At 66.1% G+C, this 23,191-nt stretch overlaps 5 protein-coding genes across 7 annotated transcripts in view; 3 read left to right on the top strand and 2 right to left on the bottom strand.

Moving 5' to 3' along the window:
• Positions 1–33: 33 nt before the first annotated feature.
• LOC122152556 (protein S100-A10) lies at positions 34–3,277 on the bottom strand. 2 transcript variants are annotated; one of them, XR_006164648.1, is made up of 4 exons: positions 3,174–3,277; positions 1,811–1,951; positions 452–678; positions 34–92 (listed from the first exon to the last, which is right to left on the bottom strand). XR_006164648.1 is itself a non-coding variant. In XM_042785131.1 (3 exons), exons 2-3 carry the CDS (start codon positions 1,940–1,942, stop codon positions 517–519), a joined length of 294 nt encoding a protein of 97 aa, XP_042641065.1. In that variant the 5' UTR covers positions 1,943–1,951; positions 3,174–3,277; the 3' UTR covers positions 433–516. The 2 variants fall into 2 exon arrangements, 1 of the variants encoding a protein (XP_042641065.1); XM_042785131.1 differs by lacking the exon at positions 34–92 and having other exon boundaries at positions 433–678.
• Positions 3,278–5,620: 2,343 nt separating this feature from the next.
• On the top strand, positions 5,621–17,578 carry LOC122152417 (death effector domain-containing protein). Of its 2 annotated transcripts, XM_042784858.1 has the most exons (6): positions 5,621–6,268; positions 8,207–8,330; positions 11,630–12,008; positions 15,130–15,237; positions 15,724–15,870; positions 15,957–17,578. In XM_042784858.1, exons 2-6 carry the CDS (start codon positions 8,316–8,318, stop codon positions 16,331–16,333), a joined length of 1,026 nt encoding a protein of 341 aa, XP_042640792.1. In that variant the 5' UTR covers positions 5,621–6,268; positions 8,207–8,315; the 3' UTR covers positions 16,334–17,578. The 2 variants fall into 2 exon arrangements, with proteins under 2 accessions (XP_042640792.1, XP_042640793.1); XM_042784859.1 differs by lacking the exon at positions 8,207–8,330.
• LOC122152516 (deaminated glutathione amidase-like) lies at positions 17,485–20,178 on the bottom strand. Its single transcript, XM_042784860.1, has 6 exons — positions 20,077–20,178; positions 18,903–19,274; positions 18,713–18,816; positions 18,497–18,630; positions 18,282–18,407; positions 17,485–18,067 (listed from the first exon to the last, which is right to left on the bottom strand). Coding segments are annotated over exons 1-6 (1,008 nt in total). The 5' UTR covers positions 20,079–20,178; the 3' UTR covers positions 17,485–17,797.
• A 44-nt stretch (positions 20,179–20,222) lies between these two features.
• LOC122152517 (prefoldin subunit 2-like) lies at positions 20,223–21,023 on the top strand. Its single transcript, XM_042784861.1, has 4 exons — positions 20,223–20,320; positions 20,391–20,479; positions 20,560–20,683; positions 20,763–21,023. The coding sequence occupies exons 1-4, from the start codon at positions 20,255–20,257 to the stop codon at positions 20,940–20,942; spliced, it is 459 nt and encodes a 152-aa protein (XP_042640795.1). The 5' UTR covers positions 20,223–20,254; the 3' UTR covers positions 20,943–21,023.
• A 595-nt stretch (positions 21,024–21,618) lies between these two features.
• The window catches only part of LOC116962203 (V-type proton ATPase catalytic subunit A-like), a 2,585-nt gene continuing 1,012 nt past the window's right edge, over positions 21,619–23,191 (top strand). The window contains 5 exon segments of the mRNA XM_042784917.1: positions 21,619–21,676; positions 21,785–21,913; positions 22,628–22,842; positions 22,962–22,979; positions 22,981–23,100. Coding sequence (XP_042640851.1) covers positions 21,619–21,676; positions 21,785–21,913; positions 22,628–22,842; positions 22,962–22,979; positions 22,981–23,100 — 540 coding nt within the window.

Below are 23,191 nucleotides of genomic sequence, written 5' to 3' on the forward strand. Positions count from 1 at the left end.
GGACGGTGACCCCAAGAAACGAGGCAGCTCCAGTGTAGTAGAAAACACCTTTATTGGGGTGGGGGGGGCAGCAGGGGGTGTCGGGGCAGCACCCAGGGGTGGGGGGGGCAGCACCCCAGGGCAGGGGGCAGCACCCAGGGGTGGGGGGGGCAGCACCCCCGGGCAGGGGGGGGAAGCAGCCAGGGGTGGGGGGGCAGCACCCCAGGGCAGGGGGCAGCACCCAGGGGTGGGGGGGGCAGCACCCCAGGGCGGGGGGGGGGAAGCACCCAGGGGTGGGGGGGCAGCACCCCAGGTGGGGGGCAGCCCCCCGGCGGGGGGGCAGCACCCCAAGGTGGGGGGGCAGCCCCCCAGGGTGAGGGAGCAGCACCCCAGGGTGAGGGGGCAGCACCCCAGGGTGAGGGGGCAGCACCCAGGGGTGTCAGGGCAGCCCCCCAGGGCAGGGGAGCAGCACCCCAGGGCGGGGGGCAGCACCCAGGGGTGTCGGGGCAGCCCCCCGGGCGGGGGGCAGCCCCCCGCTCACTTCCGGCCCTTCTGCTTCATGTGCAGCACGAAGTAGTCGTTGCAGGCGATGGTGAGCCCGGCCACCAGCGAGAAGAAGCCCTGGAAGCCCACGCGCCCGTCCCAGCTCTGCTCCAGGTCCCGCATGATCTTGTCCAGCGCCATCGGGTCCCGCTGGTTCTGGGGGGGCCCGGGGGTCAGCGCCCCCCGCCCCGGCGTCGGGGGGAGGGGTGGGTCCTGCGCTGCTACCGGGGCTGGCCGCGGGGCGTACGGGGGCTGGTGGGTCTGATCCTGGGGTGTACGGGGGCTGGTATCGGGGGGCTGTAGGGTCTGATCCTGGGGTGTACGGGGGCTGGTATCGGGGGGCTGTAGGGTCTGATCCTGGGGTGTACGGGGGCTGGTATCGGGGGGCTGTAGGGTCTGATCTTGGGGTGCTGTAGGGTCTGATCCTGGGGTGTACGGGGGCTGGTATCGGGGTGCTATAGGGTCTGATCCTGGGGCGTACAGGGGCTGGTATCGGGGGGCTGTAGGGTCTGATCTTGGGGTGCTATAGGGTCTGATCCTGGGGCGTACAGGGGCTGGTATCGGGGTGCTGTAGGGTCTGATCCTGGGGCGTACGGGGGCTGGTATCGGGGTGCTATAGGGTCTGATCCTGGGGTGCTACAGCAGCTGATACTGAGGTGTTATAGGGTCTGATCCTAAGATGTATGGAGGCTGATCTTGGGGTGCGACAGGGTCTGATATCGGGGTGGTATACAGTCTGATCCCAGGGTGCGATGGGGTCTGATCTTGGGGTGCTACAGGGCCTGATATTGGGGTGTATGGGCGCTGATCCCCGGGTGCTATAGGGTCTGATCTTGGGGTGCTACAGTGGCTGATCTTGAGGTGTTATAGGGTCTGATCTTGGGGTGGAATGGGGTCTGATATTGGGGTGCTACGGGAGCGGATCTTGGGGTGATATACAGTCTGACCCCAGGGTGTGATAGGGCTTAATCGCAGGGTGCTATAGGGTCTGATCTTGGGGTGCTATGGGGGCTGATCTTGGGGTGCAATAGGGGCTGATCTTGGGGTGCTATGGGGGCTGATCTTGGGGTGCTACAGGGGCTGATCTTGGGGTGCTACAGGGGCTGATCACAGGGTGCTATGGGGCCTAACCCTGGGGTGCTGCAGGGTCTGACAGCGGGGCGCTATAGGGGCTGAACCCGGGGCGCTATGGGGGCTGATCTTGGGGTGCTATGGGGGCTGATCCCGGGGCACTATAGGGGCTGATCCCGGGGTGCTAGGGGTCCCCCTGCCCGCCGCTGCCCCCCACCTCCAGGAAGCCGGGGAACTCCTTCTCCATGAGGGCCCGCAGGTCCTCCTTGCTGAGGTGGTTCTTGTCCCCCGCGTACTTGTGGAAGGTGAACATGAGGGTCTCCATGGCGTGCTCCATCTGGGACGGCATGGCGGGGGGCTGCGGGGGGGACGACACAGCTCAGCCGTGCCCCCCCCCCCCCCCCCCAAACCTCCCCCCCCCCCCGCTGGCAGGCTGCGGGCTGAGGCTGGCACCGCTCATCACACGTGTGAGCACTTTTCCAGCCATCAGGAATGACTCAGCTCCGGCTGCGGCCGCGGGGTGGGGCCGGGGGGGGGACACACACACACATACACGCATCCTGCGGGTGTGTCCCGTGTGTGTGTGTGTGTGTCCCCCCCTCTCCGGCTACGGGGCACCCTGGGGAACCCCAGTGAGTCATGGCGGGGGGCGTTGCACAAAGCCCCCAGTCTCCTCCCTGGGCGGGGTGCACCCTGCCTCAGTTTCCCCACGCCTGCAGGGTCACGGGGCGGGGGGGCAGCCCCAAAGCAGCCCCCCGCCAAGGGATGCGTGTGTGTGTCCCCAATCATTCGGGAGGGGATGCCTGGGCGAGATGTGGGGTGACGGCAGCGTGGGGACACCCCTGCCCCACGGGACCGCTGCCCCCCCCCCCGTGCCCCCCCTCCGGGCCGCCGCAGGGTTGGGGACACCGCAGCCACACCCCAGCGCGGGCACCCGTCACCGAAACAGGAACTGGCCCAGTCCGCCAAGAACTTGGGGAGGGGGGCTCCGGGGAGGGGGTGCGGCAGGGCTGGGCCCCCCAGCTCAGCACCGGGACCCCCCCGGCCCCCCCAGGGCACGGGGGCATCTCTTGAGGGGGGGAAAGGCCCCTCCACGGGCACCCCCACACCCTCTGGGGTGGGGTGGCGTGGTCAGGGCGGGGTGTCCCTGACCCGCGTGCTCATCTTCGGGGTCCCCCTCCAAATGGGGGTGCGGGGTTGGGTCCCCCTTTAATGGGGGGGGGGGCCCCCAAGCCTAAAGGTCCCGCTGCTCTGGGGGGAGGATGGGGCTCACCCCTAACGGGAGGGGCCGGATTGGGGTCCCCCTCTGGCAGGGGGGCAGGACTGGGGCTCCCCACCCGGGGGGCCGTGCCTGGGGTTCCCCCTTTTAAGCGAGGGGTGCAGAACTGAGCCCCCCCCCCCATAACAGGGTGCAGGATTGGACCCCCCATGGCAGGGTGAAGGATTCCCCCCCCCCCAAGCGGGGTGCAGGATTGACCCCCCCCAGCGGGGTGCAGCCATGGGGTGTCCCCCAAAAGGCTGCAGCCTCGGCCCCCCCCCGCCATCGGGGTGCGGGGTGGCCCCCCCGGTGCGGTACTCACGGGCGGTGCGGAGCGGAGCGGTGCGGAGCGGAGCGGGCAGTGGCGGGGCGCGGCGCCGCCCGGGATAGGCACGGCGGGGGCGGGCCGGGGGGGCCGGGGGGGCCCCGCTGACTCACCCGCTCCCCGCCCGGCCCCGCTCCGCATTAACCCCTTCCCTCCGCCGGCTGCCCCCCGCCCCGAGCCCCCCCCCTCGACCGCCCGCATCCCCCGTTCTGCCCCACCGGACCCCCACGCCTGACCCCCCCAGATCCCCACTCCTGACGCCTCCCCCCCCCCCTTCTGCTCCCTCGGACCCCCCCCCCATCCTGACCCCCCCGTTCTGCCCCACCGGACCCCCACGCCTGACCCCCCCAGATCCCCACTCCTGACGCCCCCCCCCCCCAATTCTGCTCCCTCGGACCCCCCCCCCCATCCTGACCCCCCCGTTCTGCCCCACCGGACCCCCACGCCTGACCCCCCCCAGATCCCCACTCCTAACGCCCCCCCCCCCCCCATTCTGCTCCCTCGGACCCCCCCCCCCATCCTGACCCCCCCGTTCTGCCCCACCGGACCCCCCATCCTGCTCCTTCGGACCCCCCCGCCATTCCTAACCCCCCCGGCCCCCCGTTCTGCCTCCCCGGACCCCCATTCCTGACACCCCCCCCCCAATCCTGCCCCCAGACCTCTGGGACCCCCCTCATCGCCGCCCCCCCCCATGGACCCGCTATCACACTCTATCCCGGCGGGGGCGTCACCCCGGCGCGTGCGGGCTTAATTAGCGACTAATTGGGGTGCCAAGGCGTGGGGACCCCGGGGGGGGGGAGGCACCCCGCGCGTGGCAGGGCGCCCAGCCCGGCCCGCCCCCGCAGCACCCCGGGGCGCGCCCGCAACTCCCGCCCGCGAGGGATACGGGGTGCTGAGCCCCCCCCCCCCCCCCCCCCCCGGCCGGGGGTCGCGGACCGCGCCCTGCCTCAGTTTCCCCACCCCAAATGGGTGCAAAGGTGGGGGGCGCGGGCGGGGGGGCAGGGCTGGGGCGCAGCCCATGGGTGCCCCCCCCCCGCCTTGGCACCATGTACCGGAGACGGGGAAATGGGCGACCCCGGCCCGAGGTGCCTTTTCCTGGCGGGGACCCCCCCCCCCCCCTTGTCCCCAGGCCCCCCCTTGTCCCCAAAGCCCCGCCTTGTCCCCAAAGCCCCCCGCCCCCCAGCCAACCGCCCGCCCAGGGCCTCCCCAGCCCCCCAGGGCCCCCCATATTCCCCAGGGACCCCCCTCCGCCTCAAAGCACCCCCTCAATCCCCAGGAGAACCCCAAGGGACCCCCGAACCCCAGGGACAGCACCCCCCCCTTCCTGCCGCTCTGCCCTCAGTCAAGATGGCGGCGCCCCCTCATGACCCGCAATAGGCGCGAAGTCGCGCCGGCGGGACCCCGCCTGCCCTCTCCCGAGATGGCGGCCGTGCCCCCACGTGACTGACGGGCGTGGCTGCCTTGCCAGCTTGCCCTCGTCCAACATGGCAGCGGCGCTCCGGTGTTCCCGAAGGGCGCTGAAGCCGCCGGCCCGTGACCCGGATGGGCCCGCCCCCTTGCCCTTATCCAAGAGGGCGCCGCTCAGCCCGCCTTCCCCAACCGGAGTGAAGGCGGAGAGGTGGGCGGGGCCCAGGCGTGGAGGGGCGGGGCCGCGGCCCCGGATGTTGCGTCGCTCCGCAGCCGCGGCGGCCGCCTGCGAGCGGGGAGCGGAGCGGACGGAGCCAACATGGCGGCGCCGAGCCTGGGCCGGGCCTGAGCCCGAGGCCGCGGCGGCCTCAGCCCGGGCAGCCCCGCAGCGGGGCCGGCGCAGCGGAGCGGGGGCCGAGCCGGCGGGCATGGCGGGGGCGGTGTGAGAGGGCTCCTCGGCGGCGCCTGTGCGTGAGGGGACGGGCCCGGGCCCAGGCCGCCTTCCCCCCCCCCCCCCCCGCCCTCGGCGCGGCCCGGTACCGGGCAGCGGCAGCGCAGGAGAGGCCGCGGGTCCCGCGGGATGGGGGCTTAGCGGGGGCCGCCGAGCCGCTCTCCTCGGCCACCCGCGGGGCAGCCCCCTCGGGCCGGCGGCCCCTCGCCGCCCTCCCCGCCGCTGCCGCTCCCGGGGCCCGGCGGGGAGAAGACAGGGCCGCTCCGGTTCCCGGAGCTCCGACCGAGAAGCTTTGAAAAGCCTCGGGGGCTCCCGGGCTGCGGGGGGGCCGGGGCCGGGGCCGGGCTGCGGGAGGTGCCGGTAACGGAGAGGGAAGAGCCGCGCAGCGAAGCCTTGGCCGCCTCCGGGTAACCCCGGCCGGGTCGTTTCGCGCAATATTTTCGGGAGCTTTAAGCTTCGCTTCTGGAAGAGCCAGAGTTTTTATTTTTGAGTATTTAATAGAGGCGTAGGGCAGCGTGGCTGCGGAGGCTGGGACGAGGCGCTGGGCCCAGCTTGCCGAGCTGGCCGTGTCCTGGGGGATAAACTGGTCCCGGGAAGGAGACGGGCGCTCTGATTGCGAGTAAGCGCAGAGGAGAAGGTATGGGCTGAATTTTAAAAGAATAACCCAGTTCAGGTGACCTTCTCTTGGCTTCGTTATTAAGGTTTATCACTTCACCCGATCCAGTTTCGGGGGGAATTGCTATACAAAGAAAGCAAATCGAGGTTTAAGGTAATCTGAGCACCCTGCCCATTGCCTGCGTCTGTGAGGCCGGCGTTAAGTCCTGCTGGTAAGAAGGGAACAGGGGAGGTAGTTCTTCAGGAATGGTCTTTTTTTAAAAAAGAAATGACCTAGAGAGCGCAGGGTGAGTTCTGGACTTTTAATTTTCCTCCTCCCTATGTCAATAAATTATTAAGTAGGAAAAAGAGAAGGTTTTGGAGGAAAAAAAAAAAAAAATTTGGGTGGCTTCTGGCAAGTCGACCAGCTTTAACACTGACCGCCGGTACCCGACTCTGGACGTTTGGCTTCCGCGCTGCAAGAGCCATACGTGAAACTGCAGGCGCTGCCGCGGTTTTGTTGGGTAGTTTATTTAAAAAGTCAAGGAGAAAAGGGGATAGAAGACTTCTTAAAAACACTCTCGCTTGGCTGCTGTTCGAAGTGTGGATATAAGCAAGACCAGAAGAGCTCCTCGTTAAGGTGGGTGCACCTATGTACGTTTTGGGCTTTTTTCTGACGTACTAACGATTCGCCCGTCCCTCCGCCCCGTGAAGGAGCTGCTCGCGTGGGCCTTGTGCCGTCAGGACAGATGGGGAGCGGCTCCATCCTCCGCGCACAGAATCCGGCCTCGCTGCCCGCCGAGATTTCTCTCTGGGGTCGGACGGGCGCCTGCCCGCGTTAATAACTTCGCGGTTTGGCTAATTGTCCTGACTCGGAGAAGTTTGGGAGGCTTGGCCGCAGGTGAATCCCCGTCGGGTGCCTTTTTGCCGGTGGGAAGGGCGATCGGTGTTCACCGGGGGGCACCGGGCGGGCGCTGCCCGGCTGACGTCGGTGACGCCGCGGCCCCTGCCCGCGCTCCCGTTTCCACGGCTCGAGCGGCGCCTGCGGGTACGTGCCGGCGTAGGGGAGGCTCGGGGAGGTTCCGGCTTCGGGTATTTCGTTAGGGTTTTGCCCCTTTTTTCCCCCCGTCGGTGCGCAGTGGCTCGGGCACCGTTCCCAGCGCTCGGCACCCCCGCAGCAACCGGAGGGGGCTGTTTCTGTGGGGCCCATTTGCCGGCGCCAGCCAGGGCAGCCATTAGTGGCGTTGGAAATCGAGGCTGCTCGGCGGCAGAAATTAGATTAATTGAGGTGATGGGAATTGGAACAGGTGATGAATTGAAGTGAAAAGCGCTTCCTGCACTTAAAAATAAAAATTACCCTCCCCCAACTAAACCCATGCACCAAGAAAAAAAAAAAAAAAACCAAAACCAACAAACAAAACGACCCAGTCCTACCCTGGAACAACTGCTAGCAGAACTGTTTTTGCGTCTGGCTCGTTCTCGTGGGGTTAGGAAGACTTTGTCCAGTGACGCAGCGTGGCTGAGCACTTCCTCCTCCTCCTCCTCCTCCTCCGGCCTTCCCTGCCGGGGTGTCCGGGGATGGCCGTGCCCGCTCCCCTCCTCTTTTGCCAGGCTGGGGTTAGGGGGTTTGCTCTCATTAGCAGTGGGTTTAGGATCTTTTTCTGCCCTGCGGGTGTTCTTGTACCAGCACGGACCTGCTGTCCCCTCACCAGCACTGACATGGAGTGCTGCAGGGGCAAGGGCAAAATAAACCCCTCCAAAGAGGGCAAACATGGATTAATCTTATTTCTTCTCGGCTCCCTTTGACCGGTTCCTCCTCTGTGCAGCAGGAACTGTTTATGTCCCCGCTTTTCCCATTAATCCCTCTCGTCCCGTAGCGAGTTTGTCAGCTGAGGGTACCTGTCCGCCGGGTGTGATGCCTTGGGGCGGCGAGTGTGCTGGGACAGGCACCACGGTCACCACGGGCAGTGTCCCATCTGTCTGCCGCCCCGGGGATCGGGAGGATTCCTGACCTGTGTGGCTGGGTGCTCGGTTCCACAAAAAACCGGCAGCAGCCGAGTGGCCTCGGCGAGCGGCTCCCGAGCTCGAGGCCAGGGCTGCCATCGCGACGGACGGGATCCGTACGTGTGCGGGGAGCTGCAGGGCGGCCGAGCTCCTTCCCAAGGAAGGGGAGGAAAAGAAACGTGTGCTTGGTGTGATAGTGACCGCAGGAGCTGTCGGGAGGAGAGCTGGGCTGAGCTGGGCAGCCGGAACGACTCGGGTCTAATTGCTTTTTGCAAAGGCAGTTTCAGGTTGAAGGTGTCTGGAGAGGAGAGGAAGAGATCTCCCTGTTAACTGCTGCCTGGGTGGTGAAACCAAAGCGTTTGGCTGTTTGTTTCTGTTTGCGTTTCCTGCTCTTTGGTAATGGGGCGCGTTGGGAAAATTGGTGTTTGGGTCCTGGTTCTGCCTCGGGCTCCGCGCGCCTGCCGCGGCTCCGCGGCGCCGTTCATCCTCAGCCCTGGCCGAGTGGAGCAGGGTCGGGGCTGGGCTGGGCTGCGGCGAAAACGCGACTAGGTGTCTCCCTCGCATCTGTTTGCAGCGCGCCGGACGGAGGAGGCTGGGATTGGGCTGCTCCGGAAATTTCACCTCAGAGCCAAATTTCGACTTGAAGTTGGGTTTTGTGACTTCTGAGCCCCATCCGGGCAGGAATGTGCTGTCAGGAGGTGGGTTTTTGTGATAGTTACCTGCACGTCAGTGGCAAAAAGCCCCAGCATCCATGGGGGTTGAGTAAGGCTCGGGCTGATTAACTGCAGAGCTTTGTAGGCACCAAGAGCTTGTTTTTCCTGTTCGCCTTAAATTATTTTAATGATCCTGGAGTGCAACCGAAAGTCTCCTCTTGAGGAAAGTCTCCTCCTGAGCGGGCGTGATGTGCTGCTTGTTTGTGCTGGGGGTGGGCAGGGGTCTCTGGGGACGCACGGTTCCTGCCCCAGTGCCATCAGTGAACTGGGGCACAGGCAGCTTCTCGTGCTCCGCTGGGAGATCCTTCCTGCTCCCTACACTCACGACGGGGCTGTTTCTTGAGGAAAATCAAAGGATTTTAGTTTTTTTTTTTTTTTTAATGTATGTGCAGAGCAAAGCTGCTCCAGTCTTCCGATCCTGTGGGTTTAAGGTGGGAGGAGAGCCAGAGGCGAGGGGAAGCAGGGATCTCTTCCAAGTAGCGGCTGCTGGAATCCCCTGCTTGAAAATAAATTTGACAGCTTTTTGTGGTTTTTGGGTGGTGCAGCTACAAGGAACTGCCCCTCGGGACTCAGTACTTCCCCCACACACAAAGTCTTTTTCTGCCGAATTTCTTGTGTTTAGGCAGCACAGCGTCAAGTTGCCTCTTTTTTTTTTTTGCCTCCCTGGAAGGAAAAATGCCATGTAATTCCAGGGTGGTTGGTACTAAATAGTCAAAAGAGAGCATCTGCCTAATTTCTGCCTTGAGTTTATGCAACCCGGTACTTGGCAAATCTGACTGCAGAAAAATGGGCCATTTTAAATGAAATGCTCCCAGAGAGGGTCCCAGAGAGCGGCTGCCCAGGTTTGGGCGGTTCCTCCCAGTTCTGCGGGGCGGCGGAACGGAACGGAACGGGCGCTGCTCCGGGGACAGAGGTCGGGTTTCTGGGGAGGGTGACGTGGGGTAAATCTCCGGGCAGTCAGCTGATAAGAGGCCGTGTGGGTTTGTGTTCAGTTTTTTTTATCTGGGAGCTGTTTACAGGACACTGGGAAGAAAGCAGAGGCCTCGCCGGCGCCTGTTTCTTGTGTATTTTGCTTTGTGCAGGAATATCTGTAGCCCCCCCGGCCAGGGCGGGTGTGCGGCACCCGTGGCACCCCCGGCGGGTGGGTGTGAGCTGAGCGGGGCCGGCGGGCACCGGGACGCCCGGCTGTCAGACGAGGGGCACGGGCGCTCGGTTACTGGTGGGCGCTGGCGCTGCAGCACCACAACCAGCCCGGGGCGGCCGGGGAGCGCCGGCGGCTTCACCGGCAGCTCGGAATGTGGCTCTTGGCAAACGCTCTGGTTGCGCGCGGTGCTTTTTCCGCTCGTGACACCAACTGTCCACACTAAGGATGGTTTGCCATAATTTTTTTTTTTTTTTTTTTTTTTACACTTTGATTCTGTGTTCCCAAAATTACCCCGTGCTGCCCGTTGATGTCCTGTCGTGATGCAGCCGCAGCTCCTGGTAAAGGCCTCTCCATGACTTGGCTTTCGCAGGGTTTGCAAGACGGGAGAAATCCGTCCCCTCTCCTGGGATGTGCTGGGCCGCAGCCCAGTGCACTCGGACTTCTCCGTGGAGCTGATGTGGCTCAGCTTCCAGGTTGGAGGAGAACCAGGGTGCTTTATTCTGATTTTTCTCCCCTCTCCCCTGCGTGGAGATGGCTACAGGCTGTTTGTGCCAAGAAATATCTTCACTAGAAGCTATATTGAAATGTCTTTCCTACTTAGGAGGAAGCTGTAGAGTATCTGTTGCCCTCTCCTCCCCAGCTGGAGTAGGCAGAGCCGTGTCAGACTGTTTTCAGAGCCGCAGTCACTCAACACGTTTTTAATTTAAGCTATTTGCATTTTATGATAGGAATTAAAACCCTCCCATTGAGCGCTGGTGGCCGAGGGCTCCCCGCCTGCCTGGGGCCGGAGCGTGAGTCACCAGCCGTGCCGGGAATAGTCGGGAGATTCTTGCTGGTGTCCCGTGTTTACGCCGCTGCTGCCTCTGTTTTGGGAACTGTAACCAGGCAAAGCTGCTCCGTGGTGGGGCCGGCCGGGCTGGGGCGAGCTCCCGAGGGAAGAGCAGCCGTGGCCCGGTGCCGGATGGAGCAGGGAGCTGCCGACGGTACCGGACCGTGACCTCGGCTCTGCCACGGGGCAGGGGGGCTCCGCACCCCCCTCCTCTAACGAGGGCTGTCGTTTTGGGGTAAAACCCTGAAGCAACAACAGCGTGACCCCCCCCCCCCCCCAGGTGCCGGCGCACTGAGGCTGTGCCCGTGGCAGGGGCCTTTTTGCCATGGGTGCTACCAGCAGCCCCGAGCCTGAGGCTCGCCGCGGGGGTTTAAGTGCGCCTTGGGGGTCCGAAGCCCCCCCTGCACAGCCCGGGGGTGCCCCGGCGCCCAGCAGGCCGGGCGGTGTGGTTCACTCGTAACCCTGTCACCGCGTGGCCGAACGGCTCGTCACCGGCCCCCGGCGTGTGTCACGGCTGACTCCGTGCGGTGTCACGGTGCCGTTCCCAGGCACGGGGCACCTTCATGTCACCCGCTGCGCTGTGACAGCGCATGGCGCCCAAAGGAGGCCAGGCAGGGCTGGGGCTCCTGCGGGGCCCTCCTCTTTTCGGCGGGGTGCGTGACTCCCCATGGCTCTTGGTGAAGAAACGAAGCTGCCGATGCCGCTGAAAGAGCCGGGTGACGGCAGAGCGACGAGGAACTTGCCCGGGGGGGCTGTAACCGGGTGAGAAACCTGCTGAGATGAGGAGGGTGAGCCCCGAGTCAGCCGCTGAAGCCAGTCTGACGAGGCTTGCTCTGCTCCGACTTCCAAGCCCAACAGGTCGGGGCCTGCCGAGCGGCTGATTTCCTTCTCCCTTGATGTTTTGGTGCGATGCCGGTGGCTGCGCCGAATGGCTTCGCGCGGTCGGTGCCCACCGGTGCGGCGGCGGAGGGTTTAGCTGGGGCTGTCGAGCCGCCCGCTCGGCTTTGCCAGGGGATGTGGGGACTCGTTCTGCGGGGGTGGAGGACATCGGTCCTCGCCTGCATCACGGCCTGGAGCCCTGTAGCTCTTCGGTGTCTCTGCCAGACGGTGTTTGGGTTCCTAAGTCAACGTGGCAGAGGCCAGTGCCGTCGGCCTGGTGCCCAACCCTCGATTTTTGGTGTACGATGCTCTGGCAGAGGAGAGGACGAGTCGCTGCCAAACGTGGCGATGTGGCGGGGGGATGCAGAGCGGGGTTTTTAATCAAGTACCGGGAGGGAAGGGATTAAATCCCGCTGGCTCTCTGTCTTCCAGGGTTGCGGTGCTGAGAGGAGCCCCTGGCTCGGCGCGTGCCCGCTGCGGTGGAAGATGGCCACCTTCAAACGGAGCCGAGCACAAGCCTGGCCGGAGGAGCGGGGCGACCGGGAGCACGGGCTGTACAGCCTGCACCGCATGTTCGACATCGTGGGCACGCACCTGACCCACCGGGACGTGCGGGTGCTCTCCTTCCTCTTCGTGGACGTGATCGACGACTACGAGAGGGGGATGATCCGCAGCGGCCGGGACTTCTTGCTGGCGCTGGAGCGGCAGGGCCGCTGCGACGAGACCAACTTTCGGCAGGTGCTGCAGTTGCTGCGGATCATCACGCGCCACGACCTGCTGCCCTACGTCACCCTCAAGAGGCGACGGGCCGGTAAGTGGCGCTGCTGGCAGCCTGGCCCGCTCCCTAACGAAGCCCGCTTCGTTACTCAGCTGTCCCCTGATGTTCCTCTCCTGGCGCCCTGGAGACGCCGTGGCTAAAGGACCCTGAGGCTTGTAAGGACAAACTGCCAGAGCCGCGGGGAAATGCAGGCAGGGCAGGCCAAGGGGCGTGTTACGGGGCTTTAGCGAGTGCCCACGCAGAGTTTTGGGGGGGTTAAAGCCTTGTTTCGTTTGTGGCAAGCGCCAAGGTCTCCTTTCTTCAGCAGCAGAGAACTGGGATTCCTGCTGCGCGCTGCGCGGCTCCCAGCTCCTGCTGCTCGTCTCTAGTTTTCAGGGAAATGCTCCTTTTGGCCCAAATTCCTGCCTGGGGCGAGATGCCGTGGGCAGCCCCGGGGCTGTGCCAGGGGGCGAGAAGGAGCTGGGAGGATCCGGGGAAGCTCGTGGTGCTGTGCTTGAGGCGCCATCGGCTTCGGGGGGAACCTGCTCATCCTCTCGGGGCTGAGGTGAGTTTGGGAAGGCACCCGACATCCTCCCCGAGCTGGTGCTGTCAGTCCTGGGGCGTGCAGTACGCAGTGAGGCCGGAGTGAGAAACCCATGTCCAAGTTCAGATTTTTTTTTTTTTTTTTTTTTTTCACCCATTTTCCAGTGGGGTGCCCCAAACCCTCCCCTCCTGGCTGCCCCTTTTCCCCCTGCTCTCTCCTGGCTTGGAGACCCCAACAGTGACCTGGATATTTGGATAATTTTGTGAGTTTTTGGTCACTTCATAGAGCTGCCAGGCTGAGCTGACACCCTGCCCTCCACCAGCTTGGCCCTGTGCCTTTTTTTTTCGCTAAAATCCTCAATTTACAGTTCAAAGGACGTAACCCAGATCAACCAGAACCAGAGGAGTCATGAAGGAGAGAGCACTTGTTGCAGGGGATGCGTAAGGCAGCTGCTCCAGCAGGATTCAGCCTCTCAAAATTTGCATTTTTGCTTTAAATTAGGATAATTGGGCTTTCTTGGCAGTTCCAGGCTGCTGAGTCTTCCCGGTTTCTGCTCGCCCCGTGGGCAGCGGTGCTGTTCCCTGCCAGCGCTTGGGAAAGCGGTGAGCACAAGTAGAGGCAGGCATTAAAACCTCCCGGGTCCTGGGGGGGTGAGAGGAGGGACGGTGTGAACGAGCCCCGCGAGCGGGAAGCTGGGCCAGCTGACTTGAAAATTAACGGGGTTTTTGTGCTCCAGTCGCTTTTTAAGCAGCATCGGGCCAGGGACGCTGCTGCCTTGAGCCCCACCGAAAGGCCAGAATCTTCCAGCCCGGATGGGCCTCGTGGGACGGAGCCTGAGCCCTGCCTGCACCTCGCCCTGCACCCCTGCGGGCTCAGGCCAGGCGCCGTGAGGGTTTTCCCGTTATCTGGCATTTTCTGGGGGCTGGGAGCGCGCTCTGTGCCGGGGATGGGTCCCAGCCCGTTCGCGGCCGTGGCTGCGGGCCGAGCCCCTCGCAGGGCTGGGTGCAGGCGGCTGTTTGCCGGCGTTGCCTTCCGGCACTGCTCCTGCGCCGAGCCGAGAAAAACGAGGGGCAAGGGGAGAGCAGGAGGGGGGCAGGTTATGCAGACGGGCTGGGCGGCGCTTGGATTGGGTTGGGGGGAGGTTTCCGTGGTGGCAGTTCCACGGGGCGCACGGCGGGGCCCCGGTGTGCGTAGGGTTTGGGGGTGTCGCAGCCCTGCTTCGTGTTTCTCGAGCAGCTTTTTGGCTCGTTCAGTGCAGGATTCCAAACTGAAGGGTCACTCGGCAGCTGTACCTCGGTCGGCTGAGGCCAGGCGAGCCCTCCCCACGCCAGGGTTTGGCGTTCTCCGGGTGAGATGGAGGGATGGGTATCGGATCGGAGCGCGGTGCCCACGCGGTCGGGGAGCCGCAGGTCGGCGCTCAGGTCTCCGCACGCCGCTGTCGCGCGAGGAGCGATGCTCCCTACCCGTGAGATCTCGTTCCTGCGATGTCTCCAGCCACGCTCGGGTGGAAACGGTTTAATTAAATGCGCAGAAATAGCATTTCAAAAAGCTTTATGAAGAAAGGCACCTTACATGTGGTTTATAATGCGTAGCGCTTTGCATTTAAAGAGGAGGGATTCTTGGTTAAAGGAAGTCTCCTCCGGACCTAGCGAGCTGACGCTCGTTTCTGGTTCCCGTGCCCTTCCAGACCCCGCAGCAGCGGGAGGTCTTGTCTCCTCCTGCCTCATTCGTATTCGTGGCGCTGAAAGGCAGCAAGACCCCGTCCTGAATTAGCTCGGCGCAGCTGGAGCCGGCTGGGCGAGGGCAGGGAGCGGTGGGGGGGCCGGGGACACGCAGCCCTGGCCGGCTTCGGTCCGGCGGGGATGGGAGGGATCCTGCCTGGGGACAGGCAGGGCTCTGAGCTCGCCAAACAGGACAAAAACAACCCGCAGAAAATGTCACGGCCCTCCAAAATAGCTAATTTTTCCCCGTAATCTTTGCTCAGCAGCTGCTTCTGCTCAGCAGCTTGACTCTCCTCAAAGCCCCGTGTTACGCCGAAAGTTTGCTCTGCTAAAGTTGGGTAAATAATGTAAGCTTAAGGTTTTGGGTGCGTGCCAGTTTGTCCTAAAGCAATTCAAGCAGCCAGGTCCGGCCCGGGGGCCTGGAGCTGCTGCTGTGTCTCCGTCCCCCCGCCCCGGCTCTGCTCTAGGGGGGCCGTGGAGGAGGAGGAGGAGGAGTGGTGGCTGCTCCCCCAGACCTTTGCTCAGACCACCACGAGCTGCGGGAGCTCGAGATGAATCCGGGGCTGGTGTGAGCGGCCGGCGGGCACGTGTGACCGGTGGGGTGTGGGAGCGGTGCCGGGGCCCTGCCCGCCTCGCCCCGAGGTTCTCCCGGGGATTGTGCGTGCGCGGCGCCGCCGGTCTGCTCCGAGTCCGGGTGTTGGGATCAGCTGTGATAACAAACGGATTCGGCCTTTCCTGCGCCGCGGCTGGGAGGGCTTGGCTCCCAAACGGAGATTTTCTGAGAGGACTGGCTGGAGAAACGGCCCCTGGACATGCAGCCGCACTCAGGGGGATGCAGAGCAGCTCCTCCGCGCCAGGAGGGATCTCTCGGTCCCTCCTTGAAGCGACCCGTGTCCTCTGTCTCTTCCAGTGTGCCCGGACCTGGTGGACAAGTACCTGGAGGAGACGTCCATTCGCTACGTGACGCCCCGAGCTCACAGCGAGGCAGAGCACGGGCTCGGCCACCCCCATAAATCAGGTGGGTGCAGGTACCCGCTGCCAGACCCCGGGCTCAGTCGGGGGGAATTCGTCGGGACCATCCCAGTCTTGCCTTCTCTGCTCCCACTGGGAGCACAGGGACTCGTTCTGTCACCGCTGAAGTGACGTCTGACCCTGCTGCTGCAAGTTTGGGGGACAGTCAAGTGCAGAGTTTGACACTGCTCCCCGTAACGGTGGTGCTGCGGGGAGGCTGGTTGGTCTTGGGGTGTGATTCGGGGTTCCCCTCTCGGGGCTTGCGCAGGCTCCTGGGGCTGCCCGAGGCCCCTTGGGATGAGTGTCCCGGGACAGGGGGGCACAACTGGGGGGTGACAGCGGCATAGAAAGGAGGGAAGGGCTGGAGCTCGGTGTCGGGGATGGAGCAGAAGCGCTCAAACACACATTTGGAGTGTGACCAGCAAGGGCGAGAGGCCCCCCGAGCTTGGGGGGGGTCTCGGTGTCCCCTGACCCCCGTCCTCTCCCCACACAGTGCCTCCCCACCACCCCGTGGTCTGCTGCTCCCCCGCGGGACCCCAGATCTGTACCAAGAGGCCCGGCCGCGGCAGGACCCTCCTCAGCAGCCAGCGCAAGAGGAGGAAGTCGGCGACGCCGGACCCTAAGGAGAAGCAGACCTGTGGTAAGAGCCTCCGGGAGGGCTCGGGGGGGATTTGGGGGTTCCCGGCCCCACGCCGGAGCACTCATGGCTCTCCCCGCTTCCCTCAGACATCCGCCTGCGAGTCCGAGCCGAGTACTGCCAGCACGAGACGGCGCTTCAGGGCAACGTCTTCTCCAACAAGCAGGACCCCTTGGAGCGCCAGTTCGAGCGCTTCAACCAGGCCAACACCATCCTGAAGTCCCGGGACCTGGGCTCCATCATCTGTGACATAAAATTCTCAGAGCTCACCTACCTCGACGCGTTCTGGCGCGATTACATCAACGGCTCCTTGCTGGAAGCCCTCAAGGGCGTCTTCATCACGGACTCGCTCAAACAAGCCGTGGGCCACGAAGCCATCAAACTGCTGGTCAATGTGGACGAGGAGGATTACGAGGTCGGGCGCCAGAAACTCCTGAGGAACTTGATGCTGCAGACGGCTCCCTGACGGCTGCTCGGTGGGATCCAAGCTTTTTCCTTCTCCTTTTTTTTTTTTTTTTTTTTTTCCCTTTTTTTTTTTTTTTTTCTAAAAGAAAAGGAAAAGATGATTGAAACCCCCACCCGGTACTGTGCGACTCTGGGTTCGGAGCCGGGCTGGAGCCACGGGGAGCGCCGGAGGCTTACGTGTGTCCTCGCCCCTTTCCTGTCCTGTCACCTCCTCTCTCGCTTTGTTTTCCTTTTTTCTCTTTATTTTGTATCCATTAAAAACAAAACAAAACAAAAAAAAAAGGCAAAAACCCTGCCTGGGGCGCATCAGTGCTGGGGCTGGGCGTGCTGGGGGGGCTCGGCAGAGGTTTGTACCATGGTGGGCTCAGCCCCGTGGTGCCCACGCCAGCTTTGGGGGTGGCTTTGTCCCCCTCCTCCCCTTGTGTTCACCGTCCGGGGGGGGCTCCGTGTGCCAGGGGAAGCCCTGGGGGCAGCATTCCCCCCCCCCAGCCCCTGGGTTCTCCCTCCAATGACACACCCCCCCCACACACACCCCCCACACCCCCCCATCGCCTCAGTGGGTTTCTCAGGAGTAAAACCGTCCCTGCGGTGTCCCCTGGACCATGTGCCTTCGTGTCCCCCTCCCCTGCGGGGGCCGGGGGGGAGGACCAGCGCCGAGGGACGCTCCGAAATCTCTTGCCTGTCCCCTCCAGGGCTGCCTGGCTCTGTCCCTGTCCCTGTCCCCCCCCTCTGCAGCTGGCGCCTGGGCTGAGCGGGGCCCCGGGGCAGGTCGGGGCGCGGGGCTGTGCCTGTTGCTGGCAGCAGGCAGCCCAGCCTCTGCCTGCTCGCCCTGGGGGGGGCCGCCAGCCCGCGCTCCTCGCCCGGGGCCACCCAGCCCACGCCCTGGCTCCCTGTCCCCGCAGAGCCCCCCAAATGGCCGTCTGTGTCCCCCCCCAACCTGCTGCCTACGGGTCCCTGGGGTGGGGGTGGGGTTTTTTTCCCAGCTTCATCCTGGTTTTGTGGTTTTTCTTTCCCTGTCCCTGCTTGGCTGCCTCCTGGGTGGGGGGCAGCCCCCTGGGACTTGTGGTGCGTGTGGGCCCCCCCCCCTCCCGGGGGCACGCGGCCCACCCCCCACCCCCCCCTGCTTACGGACGATTCTGGCACAACTTGGTGTAATTTCTGTGACTTCTGTATTTTTTAAACTTCAATATAATGGTCATATTCCCTGTGTAGCTTTCGGGTTTCTTGAAATAAACATCTACCGCAGCGCCTGGCTCCTTCCTTCCGACCCTGCCTGGGCTGGGGGGCACCCCGACCCCCCCAGCAGTGGGAGGGGGGCACCCTGGGGGGAAAAAAGGTGGGGGGGACACACCTGGCTGTGGCACAGGGAGCCCTGAGCCCATCCTGCTGCCGCGTTTTGGCGAGAAACGGTCTGAAGCAGAGCAGATTTGGCCCCGCTCTGGCTTTCACGGCAGCGGGGAGGGGCTCAGGGCGCCGGCGCCAGCCCCACGGTGCCGTAGAGGTCGGGCCGGCGGTGGCCGTGCACCGGGACCTCCCGGCGGACGCGGCGCAGGTACTCGAGGTCAATCTCGGCGTAGCAGAGCCCGGTTCCCTCGCGGCACTGGGCCACCACGGCGCCCCAGGGGTCCACCACCAGCGCGTGGCCGTAGGACGTCCGGCGCTCGTGGTTCATCCCGGTTTGGGCAGCCGCCGCCACGTAGCACTGGCTCTCGATGGCCCGGGCCCGCAGCAGCACCTGCGGGGGGACGGGGGGGTGGGGGGGGGCACCACAGCGCGGAAATACCCAGAAAAAGAGGCTTTGTGTCTTAAATTTTCCCCCCGTGGCTGGAGGATTTATCCCCGCTCGCTCCCTGCTGGATTGGGGTGAGGGCTCAGCCCTCCCCGGCACGTCCCCAGCCCCGTGGGGGCGAGGGGCAGAGGCTGGAGGTGCTGGGGGGTGCTGAGCTCACCTCCCAGTGCGCCGAGCCCGTGGGGACGGTGAAGGCCGAGGGGTAGGTGAGGATCTCGGCGCCGGCACGCCGCAGCGCCAGCGAGATCTCGGGGAAGCGCAGGTCGTAGCAGATGGAGAGGCCGAGCTGGCGGGGACGAGGAGGGGACGTCAGCGAGGACAGGGCGCCGGGGGGCGGAGGTTGGGGGACCCTGGAGGTCCCCATCCGTCCCGTACCTTCCCCGCCGGCGTGCTGATGGGGGGCACGATCTCGGCGCCGGGGTTGGTGAAGCTGCTCTCCTTCATGACAGCGCGTCCTGGCAGCTCCACGTCACACAGGTGGGTCTTTCTGTAGGCGGCCACCAGTTTACCTGGGGACGAGAGGGTGTGGGATGGGGGGGGGGCGTCCATGGGGCCGGGGGGACTCCCCCGGTCGGGGCTGGGGGCTCTCACCTGAGGGGTCCAGCAGCACGTGGCAGTTGTAGATGCGCTGCGTGGTCGGCCAGTCCTGGCCGCGCTCGTGGAAGCCGCCCAGGGACAGCCACACGCCGCACTCCCTGGGGACGGGGGACCCCGGGTCACCCCGGCTCCGGCTCCGTCCCGCCGGGGGTGCTGGGGGGCGGGTGGGGGTCACCACTGGTACCTGGCCAGCTCGGTGTAGCGTCCCATGAGGTCCCCGTCCAGCCCCTCGGACAGGCGGAGGGTCTGCGCCGGGTCGGAGCCGATGTAGTCGAAGCCCTCGGGGAGGAAGACGAGGCAGGCGCCGCGCTGCGCCGCCTCCCGCACCAGCCCGGCGCAGGTGGCGAAGTTCAGCTCCTTGTCGGGCGTGGAGGTGACCTGGCCCACGGCCACCAGCGGCTTCAGCCCCCCGGGACCCGCCATGGGGTGCGGGGCAGGTGGGGGGCACCAGCGTCGGGGGGGGCCCGCGGCACCGGCGCTGTGCTGGCGTCTCGGGGTGCGGGCGGGCGCGGGGAGCGGGCGGCAGCGCAGCAGGGCCCGGGGCACCGCGCTCAGCCTGGGGGGGGGGGAAGGGGGTGTCACGGCTGCTGCCAGACCCTGTGCCGGGGGGAGTTACACAGCCCCGACAGCCAAGGGGATGGCACCAGCCCCCCCCCCAGCACCCCACAAACCGCCCCAGGGCCCCCAAACCGACCCAACACTCCCCCAAACTGACCCCATACCCCCCAAACTGCCCCAGCTCTGTCCCAGGGCCCCCAAACTGCCCCAGCTCTGTCCCAGGGCCCCCAAACTGTCCCAGCACCCCCCAAACTGCCCCAGCTCTGTCCCAGGGCCCCCAAACTGTCCCAGCACCCCCCAAACTGCCCCAGCTCTGTCCCAGCACCCCCCAAACTGCCCCAGCACCCCCCAAACTGCCCCAGCTCTGTCCCAGCACCCCCCAGCTCTGTCCCAGCACCCCCCAAACTGCCCCAGCACCCCCCAAACTGCCCCAGCTCTGTCCCAGGACCCCCAAACTGCCCCAGGGCCCCCCAAACTGCCCCAGCTCTGTCCCAGGACCCCCAAACTGCCCCAGAGCCCCCCAAACTGCCCCAGCTCTGTCCCAGGACCCCCAAACTGCCCCAGCACCCCCCAAACTGCCCCAGCTCTGTCCCAGGACCCCCAAACTGCCCCAGCACCCCCCAAACTGCCCCAGCTCTGTCCCAGGACCCCCAAACTGCCCCAGCACCCCCCAAACTGCCCCAGGCACCCCCAAGCGCCCGAGCCCGGCCCCCCGGCAGCCCGCCCACCTGCCCCCAGGCCCTATTATCCCCACCCTTCACGGCCCGATGTGCCCCAAATCCCACCCCCCCGGCCCGTACATGCCCGGAGGGGGAGCGGGCAAAGTCCCCCCCCCAGTCGCGCCCGCAACAAAGATGGCGCCGCTGCCATCGACCCAGAACAGCCCGCCCGGGCCCCGCCCGCGCTTCCGGTCCGCGGCGGAAGGGGCGTGTCCCGCGGCGTGGGGAAGGGGCAGGAGGTGGGGGGGGGGGGGCGAAGATGGCGGACAGCGCGAAGGGTCGGGCGGCGGCCGCGCCCGGGGGGAAAGCGCTGACGGCGGAGCAGGTGCGGGGGGGGGGGGCGGGGGGCACCGGGGGAGGGGGTCGCAGCCCCGTCACCGCGCGTGTCCCCGCAGGTCGTGTCCCGGTTCAACCGGCTGCGGCAGGAGCAGCGGGGCCTGGCCTCGAAGGCGGCCGAGCTGGAGCTGGAGCTGAACGAGCACAGGTGGGGGGGGGCGGTGGGGGGGGGGGGCCGGGGGGGGGCCGGGGGGGCCCCTCGGCGCTCACCCTCCTCTGCCCCCCCAGCCTGGTGATCGAGACGCTGCGGGAGGTGGATCCCACGCGGAAATGTTACCGCATGGTGGGCGGCATCTTGGTGGAGCGAACCGTGAAGGAGGTGCTGCCGGCGCTGGAGAGCAACAGGGAGCAGGTGAGGGACCCCCCCGCCCCCCCCCCCTCCCTGCTCCGGGGGTTTAGGTCTGTTTTCCACATCCCCGCCCCCCCCCCAGCTCAGCAAAATCATCGAGACGCTGAACCAGCAGCTGCAGGCGAAGGGCCGGGAGCTGAACGAGTTTCGGGAGAAGCACAACATTCGCTTGGTGGGGGAGGACGACCCCAAGCAGCCCCCCAAGGAGGGGCCCGAGGGGGCGGGGGCCAAGGGCGGCTCCGCCGGCGTCCTGGTCTCCTAGAGCCCCCCCCGCCGCTATTTACTGCTGCGCCTCCCGTGCTTTTTTGTTAAATAAATATTTGTGTTTTGTTTTTTTTTTTTTTCTGAGGGTGGCTGCCGCTTCCCAGGCTGTGGGACTTTGCGGGGGGGGGGGGTAGGGGGTCGCGGGACAAGTGGGGTACAGCCCCGCGGTGGCGGGGGGGCAGTTCCCCCAGCTCAGCTCACCACGGGGTGCCCCAGTGCCACTGGTCCCCCTGTCCCCGGGGGAGGTGGCACTTTGGGGGTGTTGCGGGGGGGGGGCAGGTGGCACCAGGTTACTCTCGGCCGCTGTTTTCTTGCTCTGGCCACCAAAATCTGCGGTGCTTCCGTGGGGGGGGGGGGGGAGGGAGGCGGTCCCCCCCTGTCACCCGTGGGATCGCAGCTCATGGGGGGCCCACACCCCGCCCCCCCCAGTGCCTTCAGTGCTTCGGGGAGACCCCAGCGTGGGGGTGGGGACACCCCGAAAGGCAGGGACTGGGGGGGGGCGGGGGTGACACCGTCACCCTGCACAGGGCGGGTGCCAGCCGGTGCGTACCGGTGCGTTCTGGTGCCTTGGGGTGGCGCGGGAGGGGGCGGGGGCGGCCGTTGTTGACTGTACACAGCCCCCACCCACGGTTCCCCATATAACGGGGGGGCCGGCGGGGCCGGGGGGGGGGGCCATGGAGGGGGCTGAGCGGGAGAGTCTGCTGGGCTGCGTCCACGGTGTCTCGGGGCCCGGTACGGGGTGGGGGGGGCCCCCCCCGGTCTCCCTGGCCCCGAGTCGGGTCTGGGGGAGCCCCCCCCGTGTCTGGGGCCGGGGGTGACGGCGGCGTGTCCCCCCCGCAGTGGTGACGGCCACCCGCATGGCGGGGGCGGCCATGTACGAGCTGGTGCGCGTGGGGCACGCGGAGCTGGTGGGGGAGATCATCCGGCTGGAGGGGGACACGGCCACGCTCCAGGTCTACGAGGAGACGTGTATCCTGCCCCCCCGTCCCCCCCCCCATCTCCCCGTCCTGCCCTTCCCTCCCTCCCGTCCCCCTCCCTGCTTACCCCCGTCCCCCCCTCCTGTCCCTGCTGTCCCCTTGTCCTGCCCACCCTGTTCCCACCCCCCGTCCTCCTGTCCTGCCTTGTCCCCCCATCCTGACCCCCCCAGCACCCCTGTCCCCTCCCTGTCCCCCTCAGCCCCCTACCCCCCCATATTTTCCTGCGCCTCTGGTGTCCCCCCTGTCCCCCATCCTGCCCTGTCCTGTCTCTCCTCTCCCCCCCAGCATCCGTGTCCCCCATCCTGCCCTGCCCCCCCATTTTTTCCTGCCCCCCCGGTGCCCCCCCCTCCCATCCTGCCCTGTCCCCGCCAGCCCCTCTGTTCCCTCCCTGTGCCCCTGTCCTGTCTCCCCTGTCCCCCTCAGCCCCCCCAGCCACCATATTTTTCTGCCTGTCTGATGTCCCCCCCCCATCCCCATCCTGCCCTGTCCTCCCATATTTTCCTGCCCCTCTGGTGTCCCACCTTGTCCCCTCCCTGTCCCCCTGTCCTGTGTCCCCTGCCCCCCCGTCCCCCATCCTTCCCTGCCCCTCCAGTGTCCTCCCCACCCTGTCCTGTTCCCTCCGTCCCCTCCCCGTCCCCCTGTCCTGTCTCCCTCGTCCCCTCCCTGTCCCCATCTCGCCGGTGGCCTTTCCTGAGCGCGGGGGCAGCGGGGGTGCGGGTGGGGGACCCGGTGCTGCGCACGGGGAAGCCGCTCTCGGTGGAGCTGGGACCCGGCATCCTGGGCTCCATCTTTGACGGGATCCAGCGCCCGCTGCGGGACATCGCCCAGCTCACCCGCAGCATCTACATCCCGCGGGGCGCCAGCGTCCCCGCGCTGCCGCGCCACCTCTCCTGGGACTTCGTCCCCAGCAAGGACGTGCGGGTGCGTGTCCCCGTGTGCCTCCTGGGGACGGGGGGGACACCCCTGGTCGCCCAGCACCCCCGGAGGGGACGCAGCCCATCCCCGTTGGGGTCCCGCGTCCTCACAGCCCCCCCCGGCAGGTCGGGAGCCACGTCACCCGGCGGTGACATCTACGGGACGGTGGCCGAGAACTCTCTCATCCAGCACAAGATCATGGTGCCGCCGCGCAGCCGGGGCACCGTCACCTACATCGCTCCCCCCGGGCACTACAGTGTCTCGGTGAGGGCGGGGGGTGGGTGGCGGGGCAGGGGGTGGCGGGGTCCCCCCTGTCCCCGCTGCCCGTCCCCCCTGTCCCCGCAGGATGTGGTGC

This window comes from Tyto alba, unplaced genomic scaffold, assembly GCF_018691265.1.
Source record: "Tyto alba isolate M040663 unplaced genomic scaffold, T.alba_DEE_v4.0 Super-Scaffold_8, whole genome shotgun sequence".
NCBI lineage: Eukaryota > Metazoa > Chordata > Aves > Strigiformes > Tytonidae > Tyto > Tyto alba.

Excerpts from the sequence above, each read along its gene's own strand:
- LOC122152556 (XM_042785131.1), bottom strand. The coding sequence starts at position 1,942 with ATGCCGTCCCAGATGGAGCACGCCATGGAGACCCTCATGTTCACCTTC. Across the intron at positions 679-1,810 it reads AGTTCCCCGGCTTCCTGGAG|AACCAGCGGGACCCGATGGC; the intron begins GTGGGGGGCAGC and ends GGGCCCCCCCAG.
- LOC122152417 (XM_042784858.1), top strand. Across the intron at positions 12,009-15,129 it reads CCTCAAGAGGCGACGGGCCG|TGTGCCCGGACCTGGTGGAC; the intron begins GTAAGTGGCGCT and ends TGTCTCTTCCAG. Across the intron at positions 15,238-15,723 it reads CGGCCACCCCCATAAATCAG|TGCCTCCCCACCACCCCGTG; the intron begins GTGGGTGCAGGT and ends CTCCCCACACAG.
- LOC122152516 (XM_042784860.1), bottom strand. Across the intron at positions 18,817-18,902 it reads CGCTACACCGAGCTGGCCAG|GGAGTGCGGCGTGTGGCTGT; the intron begins GTACCAGTGGTG and ends CCCCGTCCCCAG. Across the intron at positions 18,631-18,712 it reads CGTGCTGCTGGACCCCTCAG|GTAAACTGGTGGCCGCCTAC; the intron begins GTGAGAGCCCCC and ends TCTCGTCCCCAG.
- LOC122152517 (XM_042784861.1), top strand. The coding sequence starts at position 20,255 with ATGGCGGACAGCGCGAAGGGTCGGGCGGCGGCCGCGCCCGGGGGGAAA. Across the intron at positions 20,321-20,390 it reads AAGCGCTGACGGCGGAGCAG|GTCGTGTCCCGGTTCAACCG; the intron begins GTGCGGGGGGGG and ends GTGTCCCCGCAG. Across the intron at positions 20,480-20,559 it reads CTGGAGCTGAACGAGCACAG|CCTGGTGATCGAGACGCTGC; the intron begins GTGGGGGGGGGC and ends CTGCCCCCCCAG.